The 18797-nt window shown below is 36.9% G+C and overlaps 1 protein-coding gene across 8 annotated transcripts in view; it reads right to left on the reverse strand.

The window, feature by feature from the left end:
- Nucleotides 1–369: 369 nt before the first annotated feature.
- USP3 (ubiquitin specific peptidase 3) overlaps nucleotides 370–18797 on the reverse strand; it is a 104224-nt gene continuing 85796 nt past the window's right edge. For all 8 annotated transcript variants that reach the window (XM_042941786.1, XM_042941784.1, XM_042941785.1 and 5 more), the window contains 4 exons: nucleotides 4949–5067; nucleotides 3594–3707; nucleotides 3385–3452; nucleotides 370–1149 (listed from right to left, as the gene is read on the reverse strand). In XM_042941786.1, coding sequence (XP_042797720.1) covers nucleotides 984–1149; nucleotides 3385–3452; nucleotides 3594–3707; nucleotides 4949–5067 — 467 coding nt within the window. In that variant the 3' untranslated portion in view covers nucleotides 370–983. The remainder of the gene's footprint in view (nucleotides 1150–3384; nucleotides 3453–3593; nucleotides 3708–4948; nucleotides 5068–18797) is intronic.

An 18797-nucleotide genomic window follows, 5' to 3' on the forward strand; every position in this document is an offset into this window, starting at 1 on the left:
AAGTAGCAAAGACTCAAATTTCCTTCTGGGAAGTGGAGGTGATGGTCAAATCAGCTCTGGAGGTCAGCATCTCAACTTGAGATGGCCAAGCAAGAAATAAGGCAAAAGTGGACAGGTAGTTCCTTCCATCCAGCACCACAGACAGTGGGGGAACTAGAAGCTGGTTCTAAAGGCAAACAAGCTGTGGTCTCCTCACCTGACAGTATCTATACCATGTAGCTGAGTCACAGACATTTTTAAACACTAAATGTATCTGGTCTTATCTGGACTTTTCTGTACTCTTCTCTCCATGAAAACACATGCAAGCAAAAAATAACCCCGAAACAAAATAAAACTTCAAAGGACTAATTCTTGAATTTGCAGTACAGGTACAAGTGATCCAACAAATTTATTTAATCAGTGCTGATAAGCAGCAGCCTTGAGAGATACCAAGAGCGGCAATCACCTGGTCTACTAAATGATGCTCTCCCAGTTACCTCTTACAATCGAAAAGAACGATTACTGACAGTCACTGAAATCTTGTGGGCCACAAATGATGTGCGCACATGATCCTGGATTTCGAGTCCACCTGATCTCCCATTACAGCTGTGAAAGGCAGCAGGCAGTTCTGCTCTTCGCAATCAGGAACATATCTTGCTTTCAGCATGTGACAGTAACAAAGCATTGATGTAAATGTGCCTCAAAGTGAGAATTGAAAACATTAATATAAAAAAAGTCAAATAGAACTAAGTTCTTGAAACTACATATAAAAACAATTATTACAACTAAAGCAGCAAATCAAAGTATCTGCTGAGGTTTTCTGGTAGAACTAAAAAAAAAAATTAGTTGGTGCCCATGTTTAATATGTCACTACCATTGACAAAACTAAACCAAAAATAGGAAATTGAAAAGTGCATAATGAAATTAAATCTCGGATCAAGTATTTACGGAAAACTGGAAATGTTTGTCCGGTATAGTTGACAAATAATGATTTAAAGGAGGTATTAAAGTTTATCTGATCCAGCTTTGGCCTGGCGTTCCACATAAAAAAGGATGTAGGCCTTTGCCTTCACAACGGTGTCTTCATCAGTCAGCGTTACAGTACTGTCATTGAAATGGAACCAGCGACCTTCATGAGTTGCATATGCTGTGTAATGTCCAGAACCGACCCTATAAGGAAACGTAAAAAAATGAAAGAAAAGGACTACAGAAATAACAGAAGAATCTGCGCAATCATATAATCTGTTAGATATGCAATAAATTATAAATACTGTAATAAAGAATAAGCCCTAGGGACTTGTGGTTTAAGATGGCGGACTAAACTCATGTGTTTATGTTCCTCAAAACTCAAGGAAGTAACAATGAATGTGCAGGCATTGGAAATACAGGGAAGAGGGCCATTGAATGAGCAGGAACTGAGGATGTTCTACATCACCTAAAAGCAGTGTTCACATAGCACTGGGTTAATGGAAATACCAAAGGGGCCAAGGAGCTCAACCTAACAAGCATGGTTCAAGGCTTATGGACACATGGAAAAGTGAGGAACAGATTTCCATCACAGCCTTGGAAAAAACCTGAGCTTAAGAAAGTAATCTGCCTCCAGGAAAGGGCTTTTCTCTTTCAGCATGACCCACCCACTCAACCATACAGTCAGCCCTATAGTCAGCCCTCCCAGGTGAGAGAAAAGCCTCAGGTAGAACACTTTTCGTAAATGCTAGAGAAACCCTTACCATTTATCGATAATGATCAATCTCATCATCTATTAGGATTCTAAACAGCCCCAAATCATCAAACCCTTGGGGGGCAGTGGTGGGGACATAGTATGAAAGAAAAGTACTGGGAAGAACAAGCAATTAACCACTAACAAATTTAATGCAGAAAACCTAGGAGCTTTAAAAATTCTAATTAATACCAATGGTTTAAAAAAGCGCAACCATAAAACAAAAATGTATGTTAGGAAAAGGAGTTACCAGAAAAATGGGATTGCCATGGTATTAAAAATGTCATCTTCAATTTGGGTACAGATGAAATCCAAATTGGTGATTTGGAAAAATAGGCCATGGCAGTCTTCAGAAACAGAGATGGAAATCATTAAACAACGGTTAAAATGTGGAAAAGAACCAGAAAATTCACTATATAATAGTCACCCCTTGTCCTCAGTTTCCCTTTCCACGGTTCAGTTTACCACAGTCAGCTGCGGTCCAAGAGGTGATGCTTTCTAATATATTGTCCAAAGGTCAAGAGAAGCCTAACACTGTCACAATTATAATTAATATTATAATTGTTTATAAATTAAGCTATCATAGGTATGTTTGTATGTACATGAAAAAATATAGTGTATATATAGGATTTGTTACTATGACTGTAAGCATCCACTTGGGAGTCTTGGAACGTATCTCTGCAGATACGGAGGAGTTGCCACACATGTAACAGGGAGAGAATGGGGTGGAACAAACAATATTTCCATGAGCTGAGGACACCAAAGAGTGTCCCTATCAACTACTAAGCCAGGAATACATCTACTATAATTTCTTAAATCCGAAGAGAGAGGATCCTACAACCTTCCAGTAAGTAAAAAAAGGTTGCCTATAAAGAGATGAGAATCAGACCTGTAGTGGACTTGGCCCTGGAATGATGAAGTCAAGGGAGCAATGTCTACAAAGTTCTGAGGGAAAAGGGTTCTCAACATGGATAGGGGTTTGTCCATGTTTAAAAGTAAAATAGCCATTCTCAAGGAATCAGAAAGTATAAACTAATAACAAAATTACCAGAAAAAGATTATTCAATAAAATAAAAAAACAAATCTTTAAACAGATGATATGAAGTTACTCTAAATAATTTCCCATTTTCTCCCAATTTAAAAGTCAAATGGCAAAGGAAATAAACAACTTTGGAGTAAAGCCTACTGAGGATTTTGTGGATAAATAGGTTCTCAATGCTGAGCTCAAATGAACCCTTCTCCATTTTGCTTTCATGTGCCTTTTCTTCTTCCTTCACAACATCCTCTCCAGAACATTCTTTCACACCACGACTGAAAGAAAGTTCTACCTCACCTGTGTTATGTATCTGAAACCATTTTTAAGGAGTTGACGGAGAATGATCAAGAGTGGTGCAAAATTGCAGGTCTTCGCTGTGCTTTTTATTTATTTTTTTTAGCGTTTACTTATTTTTGAGACAGAGACAGAGTGTGAGTGGGGAAGGGGCAGAAAGAAAGGGAGACACAGAATCAGAAGCAGTCTCCAGGCTCTGAGCTGTCAGCATACACCCTGACGCAGGGCTCGAACCCACAAACTGTGAGATCATGACCTGAGCTGAGGTTGGAAGCTTAACTGACTGAGCCACCAAGGTGCCCCTTTGCTGTGCTTTTCGAAAACCAACCATAAGAAAAGCCACTGACACACTTACCCAGAACCATGGTGCACCACCACAGCAGCAAGGTCATACAGGCAGCTCTCCGGGCCACTGTTCTCAGGCTATAGAACAAGGGAGAAGACATCCAGGACTGAGTTAGGAGCAGAGGTCAATGACACCCTAGCTCCTATCAATGTGAGGACTTAATTTTACTGAAAAGCCATCTTAGCACCCTCCTAGCAAAGGTAATTAATTTACCATACCTCTAGTAAGTAGCATTTCATGTCTAGGCCTCTCAATGGAAATTCTACATAGGTATCAACTTTGTTTCTTAAATATGCAGTCCAGTGAAATCGTTTCAGATGTAAGCATAGTACCTGGATGAGAGATAAGGACGAAGACTGTAAAAAAAAAACCAAAAACATCTAATTTCCCTTTCAGTAAAATTAACTACTTGGTACTAATACCTCTCAGTAATATTTTAGGTGGCCTATCAGTTCTTTTTTTTTTTTTTTTTAACCTTGATAGTACTTTCTTCCACATACCTTATTATGATATTGTGATTTATAATAAATATAACACCTGAAATTAATACAACACTGTAGTTAACTGACTGGAAATAAACTAGAAAATATATAGAAAATATATATGCTAAGGGTTTAGGAGCTGTATGGAAAGGGGGTTAAGACCTAATATACACACACATATATATATATATAATATACATATATATGTTATATATATACACTATGTATTTTCTAAAATAATTATATATACTTTATATAATGTTATATTTTTAATTAGACTTATATAGTATATATATTATATATGTATTTCCACACAGCTCCTAAGCTGTTAGAATTTCCAAAGGGATGGCCATATAGGTGTCTTTGTTATGCCAATAAGGTAACTTTTTGACTGCCTCAAAGGATCGGGCGTGGTTGCCAGGGGTCCAACCATGTGATTACAGAATTGGAACTTTCAGTCTCCCCAACCCAACTCTTCAGGTAGGGCGGAGGCGCTGAAAGTTGAACAACTGCCAATAGCCAATGACTTAATCAGCCATGCCTATGTAATGAAGGCTCCATAAAAATCCTAAAGGAGAAGTTTGGACAGCTTCCAGATGGGGAACCAGAACACTTCAAAGTGCTACTGTGCCAGGCCCAAACTCCACAAGGGCAGAAGCTCCTCTGTTCAGGACCCTGCCCTATACATCTCCTCACATACATGTCTAGCCTGTTGGGCAGAAGCATAAAGTAACAAGCTGCATTTGCTGGGCTTCTGAAGCAGAGGTAGTCTTAGGGGACTGAGCCCTGAACCTGTGGAATCTGATCACTATCACCGGCTTTGACAGTGTCAGAGTTGCACTGAATTGTAGGACACCCAGCTGGCTGCTTAGCAGTGGTGTGATAGGAAACCATCCTCTCCACATACTGGAAATTGTGATCAGGACACATTAATTATACATTCTCAAAGGGTTTATTTACCTCTTGCTGAAAACTCTAGAGACCAATATAGAATAGATCACATAGGCTGAAGTTACAAAAATAATTTGTCTTCTCATCAATCATAAACATTTTTCCCCTCAAAATTGCATAATTTGAAACTCCATGCTTACCTTGGGTAGTTTCTGAATCCAAAACTTTTTAGTGGATTTTTGTTTCTTTTTGCATTTGTGGCACATATATAACTCTGTCTCATCGAGTTCTTCTAAGTCAGTAAAACTGCGAAGACAATCTAAAACCAAATTGATTTTGGCGACATTAAAACAGAAAGCCTTCTACAGAGACAGTGTGCTGTAGAAAACAGACTGAACTTTGAAGCTGGACAACTATGGCTCAAATCTCAGCTTTATTAGCTTTGTGACCTTGGAAAAGTCAGCCTTTCTTGGTTGCAAAATGGATACCAAAAAACCCCAAACAAACCCACTTTGAAGAACTGTTGTGAGGAAAATAATGTGTGAAGTTCCTGGCCATCATGTCTGACATCTGGTAGTGATCAGTTAACGACAGGTGATACGGTTATTGGGTTTGATGTTTTTAATGAAGAATTAGTCTGGATCATTTTGATAAAAATGGTTTCCTTAAATCCAAGTTTGAGCAGCAACTTTCTCTCAATGTCTTACATTATAGTTGGACAAAGTCAGATCCAACATTTTCAGTCATAACTTACTTAAAAACATGGATTGCAGGAAACTACATTACTGACCTTCCTACTATACCTCCAGTGAATCCTTTGTTCCAGGCTCTACTCTGAATCCACTAGACAAACCACAGATAGTTGTTTTTTTTTCTTTTAAAGGTTTAACTGTGTAATCTGGGGTTTGGCATACTGCAGCCCCACGCCAAATCCAGCTAGTTGGTTTTGTAAATAAAGTTTTCTTGGAACACAGACACACCCACTCATTTATATATCATCTGTAGCTGCTTGTACACTTAACAGCAGAGTTAAGTAGTTGGGATGCAGAACTTCTGTGCAATAATGCCTAACATATTTACTTTCTGGCCTTTTATAGGAAAAGTTTGCCAACTCCTATTGTAATCAGAAAGGTATGTATTGTTCTGTAGAGAAATAATATTCTTTTTAGAGAAGAATATGAATGCCTGTACCCAGCCCTCAGGTAAAAAAATGGATTCTCTCTAGTACTGGAGGAGCCAGACTTTATGTATATATACGGCTTCCCCTAGAGTTCTGCAGTGAACGACCTAAAAAGCCATGTGTGGGAGCCCTGCTAGGAGTTTCCTGTATCTTCCCACTCACAAACCCCGTATTTCCCCCTAGAAATAGCCATTATCCTGAATTCTGTACTGTCTTTTTGCTTCCCTCTCTAGATCACATATATGCATATATGCATCTTTAAACAATATAATGTTTGAAAAGCTGGGTAGCAAGCACAAACCTAGCTATATAAGGAAAAGGGACACTGGTCTCTGTACTCAAGAGTTTTCAGGTCATAGTCCATGCTGGCTTCCATGAGACAGTATAAGGAAGAGCCTGGGAGTGCACAGGCCAATGTGTGGAAAAGGGGACCATGCATTCTTTGTGGGATTTTTTTGAGGTATAGCTGGCACATATTATTTTCAGCTGCACAACATAATTCAATATTTGTACTGTGAAATGATCACCACAGTAAGTCTAATTAATATCCATCACCATACGTAACATAGTTTAATTTTTTTTTCCTGTGGTGAGAACTTCTGATTTCTCTTAGCAACTTTTAAACATACAATACAGTATTATTAACTGTAGTCAACATGCTCAAATTGTATCCCAATGACTTACTAACTGCAAGTTTCTACTTTTTGCTCCCCTTCACCCATTTTGCCCACCCCCCATCCCTCACCTCTGGTAACTACCAATTTCTTTTCTGTTATCTATGAGCTTGGATTTTTTGTTGTTGGTTTTTTGTTTTTTGTTTTTTTTTTTTTTAGATTTCACATAGAAGTGAGATCATAAGGTATTTGTCTTTCTCTAACTTGTTTAACTCAGCACAATGCCCTTGAGTTCCATCCATGTTGTTGTAAATGGCAAGCAAGATTTCATTCTTTATGGCTGAAATATTCCATTGTATAAATATGTTGTCTTTATCCATTCATGTAACAGTTGCTTATATATCTTGATTATTGTAAATAATGCTGCAATGAACATGGGGATCATTTATATCTTTTCAAGTTAGTATATTCATTTTCTTTGGGAAAATACCCAGAAGTGGAATTGCTGCGTCATCTGGTAGTTCTACTTTAATTTTTTGAGGAACCTCCATAGTGTTTTCCATAGTGGCTACACCAATACACATGTTGACCAGAGTGTACTCCACATCTCTGCCGACACGTTATTTCTTATATTTTTGATAACAGCCATTCTGACAGTTGTGAGGTGATACTTCATTGTGGTTTTCATCTGCATTTCTCTGATAATTAGTGACGTAGAGCGTCTTTTCATATACCTGTTGGCCATCTGTATGTTATCTTTGGAAAAATGTCTATTAGGATCTTCTGCCCATTTTTTAAATGGAACTGGTTGTTGTTTTGTTGTTGTTTTGCTATTGAATTATATGAGTTCTTTATATATTCTGGATAGTAACCCCTTAGCAAATGTTATTTGCAAACATTTTTTCCCATTCAGTAGGTTGCCTTCTTATCTTACTTCCTTTACTGTCCAGAAGCTTTTTGGTTTGAAGTTATTCCTCTTCTTCTAAGTAGGCTTCAAGCCCAGTGTGGAGCCCAATGCAGGGCTTGAACTCATGACCCTGAGGTGAAGACCTAAGATAAGACCGAGACTCAAATGCTTTACCATCTGAGCCACCCGGGCACCTCTGAAGTAATCCCTCTTTCTTATTTTTCCTTTTGTTGCCTTTGCTTATGGAGACAGATTCAAAAAGTCACTGCCAAGACCTATGTCAAGGAACTTACCTCCTATGTTTTCTTCTAGGATCTTCATGGTTTCAGGTCCTAGGCTCCAGTCTTCAAACCATTTTGAGTTAAAAAAAGTAGTCCACTTTCACTCTTTTGCATGTGACTGTCCAGTTTTCCCAACATCGTTTATTGAAGAGACCATCCTTTCCCTTGTATATTCTTGGCTCCTTTGTTGTAAACTGACCATGTATGTATGGACTTATTTCTGGATTCTCTATTCTGTACCACTGATAAATATGTCTGTTTCTATGCCAAAACCATACTGTTTTGATCTGCTATAGTTTTGTAATTTAGTTTAAAAGCAAGGAGTGTGGGGCACCTGGGTGGCTCAGTTGGTTGAGCATATGACTCTTGGTTTCAGCTCAAGTCATGATATCATAGTTTGTGAGTTTGAGCCCCGCATCAGGCTCCATGATGGCACTGTGGAGCCTGCTTGGGATTCTCCTGCTCTCCCACTCTCTGTCTCTCAAAACAAATAACTAAACCTAAAAAAAAAAAAAAAAAAAAAAATCAAGGAGTGTGATGCCTCCTGCCTTCTTCTTCTTTCTCAGGATTTCTTTGGCTATCTGGGGTCTTTTGTGGTTCCACACAAATCTTACGATTATTTGTTCTACTTCTGTGAAAAATACCATTGGAATTTTTATGGGGGTTGCAGTGAATCTGGGGATTGCTTAGGGTAATATGAACACTTTAACAACATTAATTATCCCAATCCGTGGGCATGGTATATCTTTCCATTTATTTGTGTCCTTTAATTTCTTTCTTCATTCTTACAGTTTTCATTGTACAGGTCTTTTACCTCAGTTAAATTTATTCTTAGGTATTCTTTCTGATGCAACTGTAAAGGGACTATTCTATCTTTCTGACAGTTCATTATTAGTGTATAAAGTGCAATAGATTTTTGCTATGATGATTTTGATGCTAAAACTTGAATATGCTTTTTGGTGGAATCTTAAGGGTTTTTCTATATATAATTCTGTGTCATCTTTGAAATAGGATGCCTTTTTTTTCCCTTGCCTAATTGCTCTGGTGAGGATTTTCAATACTATATTGAATAGAAGTGGTGAAAGTGGACATCCCTGTTTTATTCATTGCTCTGGGGAAAGGCTTGCAGCTTTCACCATTCAGTATTATGTTAGGCTGTGGGCTTGTCCTATATGGCCTTTACTATGTTGAGGAAAGTACCCTCTATACCCACTTTAAGAGTTTTTATCATAAATGGACGTTGAATTTTGCCAAATGCTTTTTATGCATCTACTGAGATAACCATAGAATTGTTATCCTTCATTTTGTAATGTGTTGTATAGCACTGACTGCCTTGCAGATGTTAAACCTTCCCGGCATCCCTGGAACAAATCCTACCTGATTATGGTATATGAACCTTTAGTGTACAGTTGACCCTTGAACAACACGGAGATTCAGGGCATTGATCCCCTGTGCAGCTGAAAATCCATGTATTAAAAAAAAATCCATATATGGCTTTTGACTCCCTTAAAACTTAACTACTGATAGGCTATTGTTAACCAGAATCCTAATAACACAATTGACACATATTTTGTATTTTATATATATTATATACTATACTCTTACAGTAAAGTAAGAAAAAGGAAAATGTTATTATAAAAAATCACAAGGAAGGGGCTCCTGGGCTTGTTAAGTGTCCAACTTTTGATTTCAGCTCAGGTCATGATCTTAGGGTTTGTGGGATCAAGCCCCATGATGGGCTCTGTGCTAACAGGAAGGAGCCTGCTTGGAATTCTCTCTCTCCCTCTCTCTGCCCCTCCCCCACTTGGACGCACATGCTGGGTCTCTCAAAATAAATAAGCTTTAAAAATAATCACAAGGAAGACAAAATACGTTTATAGTACTATACTGTACTAATTTAAACAATTCGCATATAAGCGGACCTGTGTAGTTCAAACCCATGTTATTCCAGGGTCAACAGTATTGTTGAATTCACTTTTTTAATGATTTGTTGAAGATTTCTGCACCTATGTTAATCAGGAACATCAGCTTTTCTTATGGTGCCCTTGTCTTTGGTATCAAGGCCATTGTAACATGGCCTTGTAAAATGAATTTGAAAGTGTTCTCTCCTTGGGGCGACAGGGCAGCTCAATCACTTAAGCATCTGACTTTGGGTTTCAGCTCAGGTCATGATCTCATGGTTCGAATGTTCAAGCCCCACATTGGGCTCTGTGCTGAAGGCATGGAGACTGCTTAGGATTCTGTCTCCCTCTCTCTGCTCCTCTCCTGCTTGCTCTATTGCTCTGTCTCAAAAACAAATAAACATTAAAAAAAAGTGTTCTTTCATTTTCTATTGTTTGGAAAAGTTGGAGAAGGATTGGTATGAATTCTCTGAATGTTCAAAAGAATTCATCACTGAAGTTGTATATAGTCCCTGGCTTCTGTCTGTTGGGAGTTTCTCAATTACTGATTCAATCTCCTTACTAGTAATGTCTGTTCACATTTTCTGTTTCTTCATAGTTCAGTCTTGGTAGGTTGTGGGTTTCTAGGAATTTTTCCAGTTCTTCTAGGTTGTCCAGTGTGTGTAACTGTTCGTAATAGTCTCTTAGGATCCTTTGCATTTCTGTGGTATCAGTTGTAATGTCTCCTCTTTCCTTTCAGATTTTGAGCCCTGTCTTTGTCTCCATGACTCTGGCAAAAGGTCGGTCAATTTTATATTTTCAAAGAACCAGCTATTTCATTGATTTTTTTTCTGTTGTCTAAAGTCTCATCTATTTCCACTCCAATCTCTGTTATTTCCTTCCTCCTACTAACTTGGGGCTTTGTTCTTTTTCTCATTCCTTAAAGTGTAAAGTTATTTTGTTTACTCGAGATTTTTCTTGTTTCTCAAGGTAGGTATTTATCACTATGAACTTCCCTCCTAGAACTGCTTTTGCCCTTAAGTTTTAGTATGTTTTGTTTCCAGCTTCATTTGTCATAAGGCATTTTTTAAATTTCTCTTTTAATTTCTTCTTTGACCTATTGGGTTGTTCAGTAGCATGTCATTTAATCTCCAAATATTTGTGGATTTTCCAGTTTTCTTCTCATAATTGATGTCCAGTTTCATACTCATATGGTGAGAAAAGATGTTTGATATGATTTTAATCCTCTTAAATTTATTAAGACTTCTTTTGTGGCCTAACAGATGATCTATCTTGGAGAATGTTCCATGTGCACTTGAGAAGAATGTACATCCTTTTGCTTTTGGATGAAATGTTCTGTACATATCTGTTAAGTCCATCTGGTCTAATGTGTCATTTAAGGCCAATGTTTCCTTATTGAGTCCATCTATGTTGTCCCAAATGGCAAGATCTCATTCTTTTTTATGACTAATATACATCATGTATATATATCTATCCCACGTTCTTTATCCATTCATCTACTGATGGATACTTGGGTTGCTTCTACATCTTGGCTACTGTAAATAATGCTGCAGTAAACACAGGGGTGGATATATCTTTTGGAATTAGTGTTTTCATTTTCTTTGGATAAATACCCAGCAGTGGAACTACTGGATCATACGGTATTTCTATTTTTAATTTTTTTTGAGGAATTTCCATGCTGTTTACCCCAGTAGGTTGCACCAATTTACATTCCTGCCTACAGTGCACTAGGATTCCCTTTTCTCCACATCTTTGCCAACATTTGATATTTCTTTTCTGTTTGCTACTAGCCATTCTGACAGGTATGAAGTAATACCGCATTGTGGTTTTGATTAGCATTTCCTTGATTAGTGACGTTGAGCATCTTTTCATGTCTAGCCATCTGTATGTCTTCTTTGAAAAAATGTCTATTCATCTTGATTTTTTACTTGGATTTTTTTGGTGTCAAGTTGTGTGTGTGTGTATGTGTATTGGCTATTAACCGCTTATGGGATTTATCATTTGCAAATATCTCCTCCCATTCAGTAGGCTGCCTTCTTGTTCTGTTGGTTCCTTTGCTGTACAGAACCTTTTTATTTTGGTGTAGTCCTATTACTATATCTTTGCTTTAGTTTCCCTTGCCTGAGGAGACCTATCCATAAATATGTTGCTAAGGGTGATGTCTAAGAGATAACTGCCTGTATTTTCTTTCAGGAGTTTTATGGTTTCAGGTCTTACATTTATGTCTTTAATCCATTTAGAGTTTATTTTTGTGTATAGTGTAAGAAAGCGGTCCAGTTTCGCTTTTTTGCAAGTAGCTGTCCAATTTTCCCAACACTATTTATGGAAAAGACTGTCTTTTCCTCAGTGTATATTCTTGCCTCCTTTGTTGCTGATTACCTGACTATATAGTTGTGAATTTATTTCTGGGCTCTTGAGTCTCTTCCATTATCTCCAAGTCTATTTGTGCTAGTTCCACACTATTTTGATTAGTATAGCTTCGTAGTATATTTTGAAGTGTGGGATTGTGATACCTCCAGTTTTATTCTTTATCATGATGGCTTTGGCAATCTTTTGTACTTTCATACAAATTTTAGGATTGTTCTACTTCTATAAAAAATACCAGTGGTATTTTGATAGGATTTACATTCAACCTGTAGATTGCTTTGGGTGGTATGGACATTTTAACAATACTCTTCCAACCCATGAGCATGGTATATCATTCCATTTCTTTGTATCATGTTTCATCTCTTTCATCAATGTCTTACAGTTTTCAGTGTATATATTTTTCACTTGGTTAAATTTATTCCTAGGTATGTATCTTTTTGCTGCAGGATTTTCTTTCTGCTTCTTCATTACGAGTTTTTTGGTGGAGTCTTTAGGGTTTTCTATATATGCTATCATGTCATCTACAAATAATGACAATTTTACTTCTTCCTTACCAATTTGAATGCCTTTTCTTTTTCTTGTCCAACTGCTACAGTTAGGACTTCAAGTACTATATTGAATAAAAATGGTGAGTGGATATCCTTGTCCTGTTCATGATATTAGAGAAAAGGTACTCACTTTTTCACTATTGAGTACTATGTTAGCTGTGGGTTTGTATATGTGACCTTTATTATGTTGAGGTATATTCCCTCTAAACCTACTTAGTTGAAAGTTTTTATCATGAATGGATGTTGTATTTTGTTAAATGCGTTTTCTGCATCTTTTGAGATAATCATATGGTTTTTGTCCTTTTTCTTGTTAATGTGATCTATCACACTGATTGACTTGCGAGTAGTAAACCACCCTTGCATCCCTGGAATAAATCCTACTTAATTATGGTCAGTGTTTTTTTTTTTTTTAATGTATTGTTGAATTTGGTTTGCTACTACTTTATTATTTTTGGTTCTATGTTCATCAGAGATACTGGCCTATAGTTGGTGTTTTGTTTTTGTTTTTTGTATCTTTGTTTTTGTATCTTTGTCTGGTTTTGTTATCAGGTTAATGCTGGCCTTGTAGAATGAATTTGGAAGTTTTCCTCCCTATTCTATTTTTGGGGATAGTTTGAGAAAAACAGGTATTAACTCTTCTTTAAATGCTTGATAGAATTCATATGTTAAGTCATCTAGTCATGGACTTGTGTTAGTTTTTCTTTTTAATTGTTGATTCAATTATATTACTAGTAACTGATCTGTTCAAATTTTCTATTTCTTCCTGGTTCAGTTTTGAAAGATTCTAAGTTTCCAGGAATTTACCCCTTTCTTCTAGGTTTTTCAATTTGTTGCATATAACTTTGCATAATATTCTCTTATATCCTTTGTATTTGTTGTGTCTCCTTCATTTCTGATTTTATTTACTGGGAGTCCTCTCTTCTTCTTGATAAGTCTGGCTAAAGGTTTATCAATTACCTTTTCAAAGAACCTGCTCTTAGTTTGAGCGATCTACTTTTTTTTTTTATTTCCTTCGTTCTAGTTTTGGGCTTCATTTATTCTTTTCGGGCTCCTTTAGGTGTAAGTTAGGTTGAGAATTTTGTTTCTTGAGGTATGCCTCATCACTATTACCTTCCCTCTTAAAGCTGCTTTTGCTATGTCCTGAAGATTTTGGACCTTAATGTCATTTTCACTTGTGTCTATGTATTTTTTTATTTCTGCTTTGATTCCTTCACTGACCCAATGGTTGTTTAGTTGTATGTTGTTTCTCCATCTGTTCTGTGTTTTTTCAAGATTTTTTTTGTAATGAATTTGTAGTTTCATTATGTTTGGAAAAGATACTTAATATGATTTTAATATACTTGTTTTGTGGCCTACCATCATCTATCCTGGAGAATGTTCCATGTGCACTTGAAAATAATGCGTATTTTACTGGTTTTTGAGTATAATGCTCTGAATATACCTTTTAGGCCAATCTGGTCCAATGTATCATTCAAAAGCATTGTTTCTTTATTAATTTGCTGTCTAGATAACCTATCCATTCATTGATGTAAGTAGGGTATTAAAGTCCCCTGATATTACTATTGTCAATTACTCCCTTTAGGTCTGTTAATATTTGCTTTATGTGTTGAGATGCTATTTGGGGCACACAGATATTTACAATTGTATTTTCATGTAGGATCATGTAGGATCGATCCCTTTATGTAGTCCCCTTCTTTGTCTCATGCTACAGTCTTTGTTTTAAAGTCTATTTTGTCTGATATAACTGTGGCTACCTCGGGTGTGTGTGTGTGTGTGTGTTGTGTTTTGTTTGCTTCTGTTTGCATGGTATATGTGTTTGCATTCCTTCAGTTTCAGTCTGTATGTTTCTTTAGGTCTGAAGTGAGTCTCTTGGAAGCATACAGTTGGATTTTTTAAAATCCATTTCATCACCCTATATCTTTTGATTGGAGCATTTAGTCCATTTACATTTAAAGTAAGCATCATTCTTTGAACTGTTTTCTGGTTGTTTTGTAGTTTTTCTGTTCCTTTCTTGTTCTCTTGCTCTCTTCCCTGGTAGTTTGATGGCTTTATTTAGTGTTATGCTTGGATTCCTTTATTTTTTGTGTATCTGTATCTACTGTAGGTTTTTTATTTATGGTAACACTTGGGTTCATATATAACATCTTATGTGTTTAGCAGTCTATATTAAGTTGATGGTCCCTTAAGTTCTAAAAGGACTACATTTTTACTCCCCCTCCATATTATGTACATGATAGATTTTGCATCTTTTTTTATTGATCCCTAGACTGATTTTTGTAGATATAATCTATTTTGCTACTTTTGTGTGTTAACCTCCATTAAGTGATTAATCTACTACATTTACTATATATTTGTTTTTACCTATGAAATTTTTTCCATTTGTAATTTCCTTTTAGTTATGGCTTCTTCTTTCCACTTAAAAAATTCCTTAAACATTTCTTAAAAGTCTTGTTTCATGGTGATGAATTCCTTTAACTTTTGTCTGGGAAACTCTTTATCTCTCCTCCTATTCTGAATGACTACCTTGCTGGATTGAGTATTCTTGGTTTGCAGGGTTCTTTCCTTTCAGTACTTTGAATACATCTTGTCATTTCCTTCTGCCCTAGAGTAAGTTTTCTGCTTCCTTCTCTCTTTGCTCCCTCTGAGATCTCTATAAAGTGAATGTCACTATGCTTGATGATGTCACTGAGGTCCCTTAACCTATTCTCATTTTTTTTTCTTTTTTCTTCCCCATTTAGATTGGTTGCTTTTGATTACCCTCTCTTCCAGATGACTATATTCTTTTGAATCCTCTAATCTGCTGCTGATGGCCTCTAATGTATTTTTTATTTCAGTTATTGAATTCTTTACCTCTGACTGGTTTTTATATTTTTAAGTTCTGAGTTCATCCACTCTTAAGTCCAGTGAGTATATTTATGCCACTACTTTCAATTCTTTATCAGGCATATTGCCTATTACCATTTCATTTAGCTGTGATTTTGTCTTGCTCTTTCATTTGGGACATATTCCTCTCTCTACTCATGTTTTATAACTCTGTGTTTTTGCTTCTATGTATTAGGTAGGTCAGCTACATCTCCTGGTCTTTAAAGTGGTGGCCTTGTGTAGGAGAGAACACCCCCCTCAGGTCACCAAAACCAGGTCCTCCAGGGGTGCCCTTTGTGTGGGTTACATGTGACCTACTATTGTGGGTAAGCCGCATATGCCTTCAGCACCGGGAGCTGCAATGACCTACTTTGCCTGCTGTGGGTATGCTGCACAGTTTGGTCCCATGCCCTTTATATGCCTCAGGCCACCTTGGTTGGGCTCGTTGTTGGGTGAAGTCCACATTCAGCCTAGCTGCTTGCAATTAGCCTCTGTGCCACAGCTACAGGGGCACAGAAGACCAGGTTTTGCTCCATTGCTTTTGAAAGGCTTAAACTTAAAGGGTGACCTAAGTAAGTGGTCCCATAACTGATTTATGCATAACTGATATATGATAAACCAAAATACAACAGAAGACAGAAAAGGCTCGTTAAACAATTCATTAGTAAGCCATACAAGCTGAATCTGGTTTTTCAAACATTCGGTTTTTAAAATGGTAGCCCCAACTGTCTCTCAAAGCCATCTTGTGTTCTCACACCTCTTTCTTGCTACAAGCTCAACAGCCCACACCTGCTGCTATACCCCTCAGACATTGAGGCAGCTTTATTGTCACAGCTGCATCAGAAAGTCAGAAGACTGTCGTGTCCGTGGGCAGCCTCTAGTTTTAATAAAGAAGGAACATTATAAACCCTCGTTGGATTAGTAAAGACCTACCCACATAGTCCTCTCCATATGGGTTTTAAAAGCTTCTTTTTAGCTCTCCTTAAAACTAATGCCTATTTGTAATGGCTTCTATGGGTTAAAACAGTAACAACCCACAATAATTCTAAATTTCCAACTGCTGCCTTTTTATAAAACAGCTTTTATATCAGTCTTTAAATAAAAATTCTCTTAACCATGGTACTGCTGGACCGAATTATAAGGGTCACTTATTTTCCCCTTTGTATTCTTTTGAATCTTTGCTAAATTCTACAATGAATATACACACTTTTCTTAATGTCCTTCAACTTTTATTATTGAAACATACATGCATACAGTCATTATTTCTCACAGAAAAAGACTGCTTAGGCACAGCCTACCCCTGACATTCACAGATTTGATGCCTGCCGTTTTAATTATCTGGAAAGTCTGAATGACCCTGAAATGACTACAGTTTACTATTTTGCAGCAGCATGAATACAAATTTCACTTCTCAAAGCTTGTATGTGGAAGTGAATCACATGGCCAGTGAACAGTCTACTAGCTACCCAGCATTCACATCTCAGCAAAGCTTTGTTCTCTACTTACCTTCACACCTCCCATCTGAGGAAGCTGCTTAAACTTTTTTCATTTGTACATTACTGCATTTCATGAGCAAAAAAAAATATATGCCATGGTGGTTTTTGAAACTCCTAAGATTCTCAAAGGTTTCAGGGCATATATTTCACAAGTGTCAGTCTTCCACATTATTTAAACTGTTAAATACATCCCTATGGAGAGCAGGGAATAAAACTGATTTGTTGACGTTATTAGATCCCCTTTATGCACTATATAAATTTAATTTAGCAAAACAGTAATTGGGAAGTATGTTTAAATTAATCCACATTTTTTTTTACTCCCCCAAAGCAAATATATAATTATGAAGGTGATAGAATAGGTTAAAAAAATCCAAACAACATAAAAGAGCATGAAAAAGGAAGTCCTAGTTCACTTTCTTCTGGAATGCCTGTCCCTAAGAAATCACTGTGAACAGAGGGATATGCTGCTCAAGAATTTTAATGTACATCTGAATGTTTTTTGTTTTATACAAATGGAATCATTCTATAAACATACTTCCATAGATAGTATTCCATAGTACTCTGTAGCTATCTTTCTGTGGCCTGGCTACTGATCAACTTTACATCTTTCTTAATTACTACATAGCATTATTTATTAAATTCACAATTTATTAAACTAGAGGGCACATAAAACTGTTTCTGATCGCTGCAATAACAAAGAATGCTTCAAGGACATCTTTTTACAGGTTTCATTGTCCACATTCACAAGTAAAATTACTTTTTAAGGAAATGCTCACTGAAAATGATCACTGTCCTCCCAAACCAGCAATTTACATTGACCCCAATATGTGAGAGTGTCCACTCTCCAAAACCTTTACTAACAATGAATATTACCTATCTTTGTCATTTTGAACAATTCTGCTTTATGTGCGCTTTCTTGAATATGTGAGACAATGCATTTTCATATGTTAAATCAACTGTTTGCAATTCTCTTCCTATTCGTATACTTTACTCAAGTACTCTTTCTCACAGGTCATCTCCTTTTCCACTTTGTTTATGGTGTCTTTCACCATTACGCAGTTAAATTTATGAATATTTTCCTTTATGGGTTCTGGCCTTGGTGAAAGCTCTCCCTTACAACAAGATCCAAAAAAAAGCTTGCCTATAGAGTTCTGTGGTTTTATTTTTCATATTAAATTTTTAAGGTTTTTTTATTATTTATTTTGAGAGAGAGACCAGGGGAGGGGCAGAGAGAGGGAGAGAAAGAAAGCCCAAGCATGCTTCGCGGTGTCAGTACAGAGCCGAATGGATTCAAACTCAACCATGAAATCATGACCTGAACTGAAATCATGTGTTGGACACTTAACCAACAGAGCCACCCAGGTGCCCCTCATACTAAATCTTGAAACCTTGTATTAATTTGAGAAAACACAGGAATTAGGGATGAAATTAATGTTTTAATTTTCACTCACACTATCTATTGACTAAATTCTTTTCTGCACTGATTTGAAATTTTTTCTTTGCGGGGCACCTGGGTGGCTCAGTCGGTTGAGCGGTCGACTTCGGCTCAGGTCGTGATCTCGCGGTCCGTGGGTTCGAGCCCTGCATCGGGCTCTGTGCTGACAGCTCAGCTCAGAGCCTGGAGCCTGTTTCAGAATCTGTGTCTCCCTCTCTCTGACCCTCCCCCGTTCATGCTCTGTCTCTCTCTGTCTCAAAAATAAATAAACATTAAAAAATTAAAAAAAAATTTTTTTCTTCGCTATATAAATTCCCATATATAAGCATTTCTGCACTAGTACCTGCTAAATTAGTACATCTAGGACATTTTCTACCTCATCTCTAACCTGTTTCCTCATCTTCACTTAAAAAACTTTTTAAGCACCTCTTAAGAATTTTTCTGCTTACAGGAGAACT

The sequence above is a fragment of the Panthera leo genome, chromosome B3, assembly GCF_018350215.1.
Source record: "Panthera leo isolate Ple1 chromosome B3, P.leo_Ple1_pat1.1, whole genome shotgun sequence".
NCBI classification, from domain to species: domain Eukaryota; kingdom Metazoa; phylum Chordata; class Mammalia; order Carnivora; family Felidae; genus Panthera; species Panthera leo.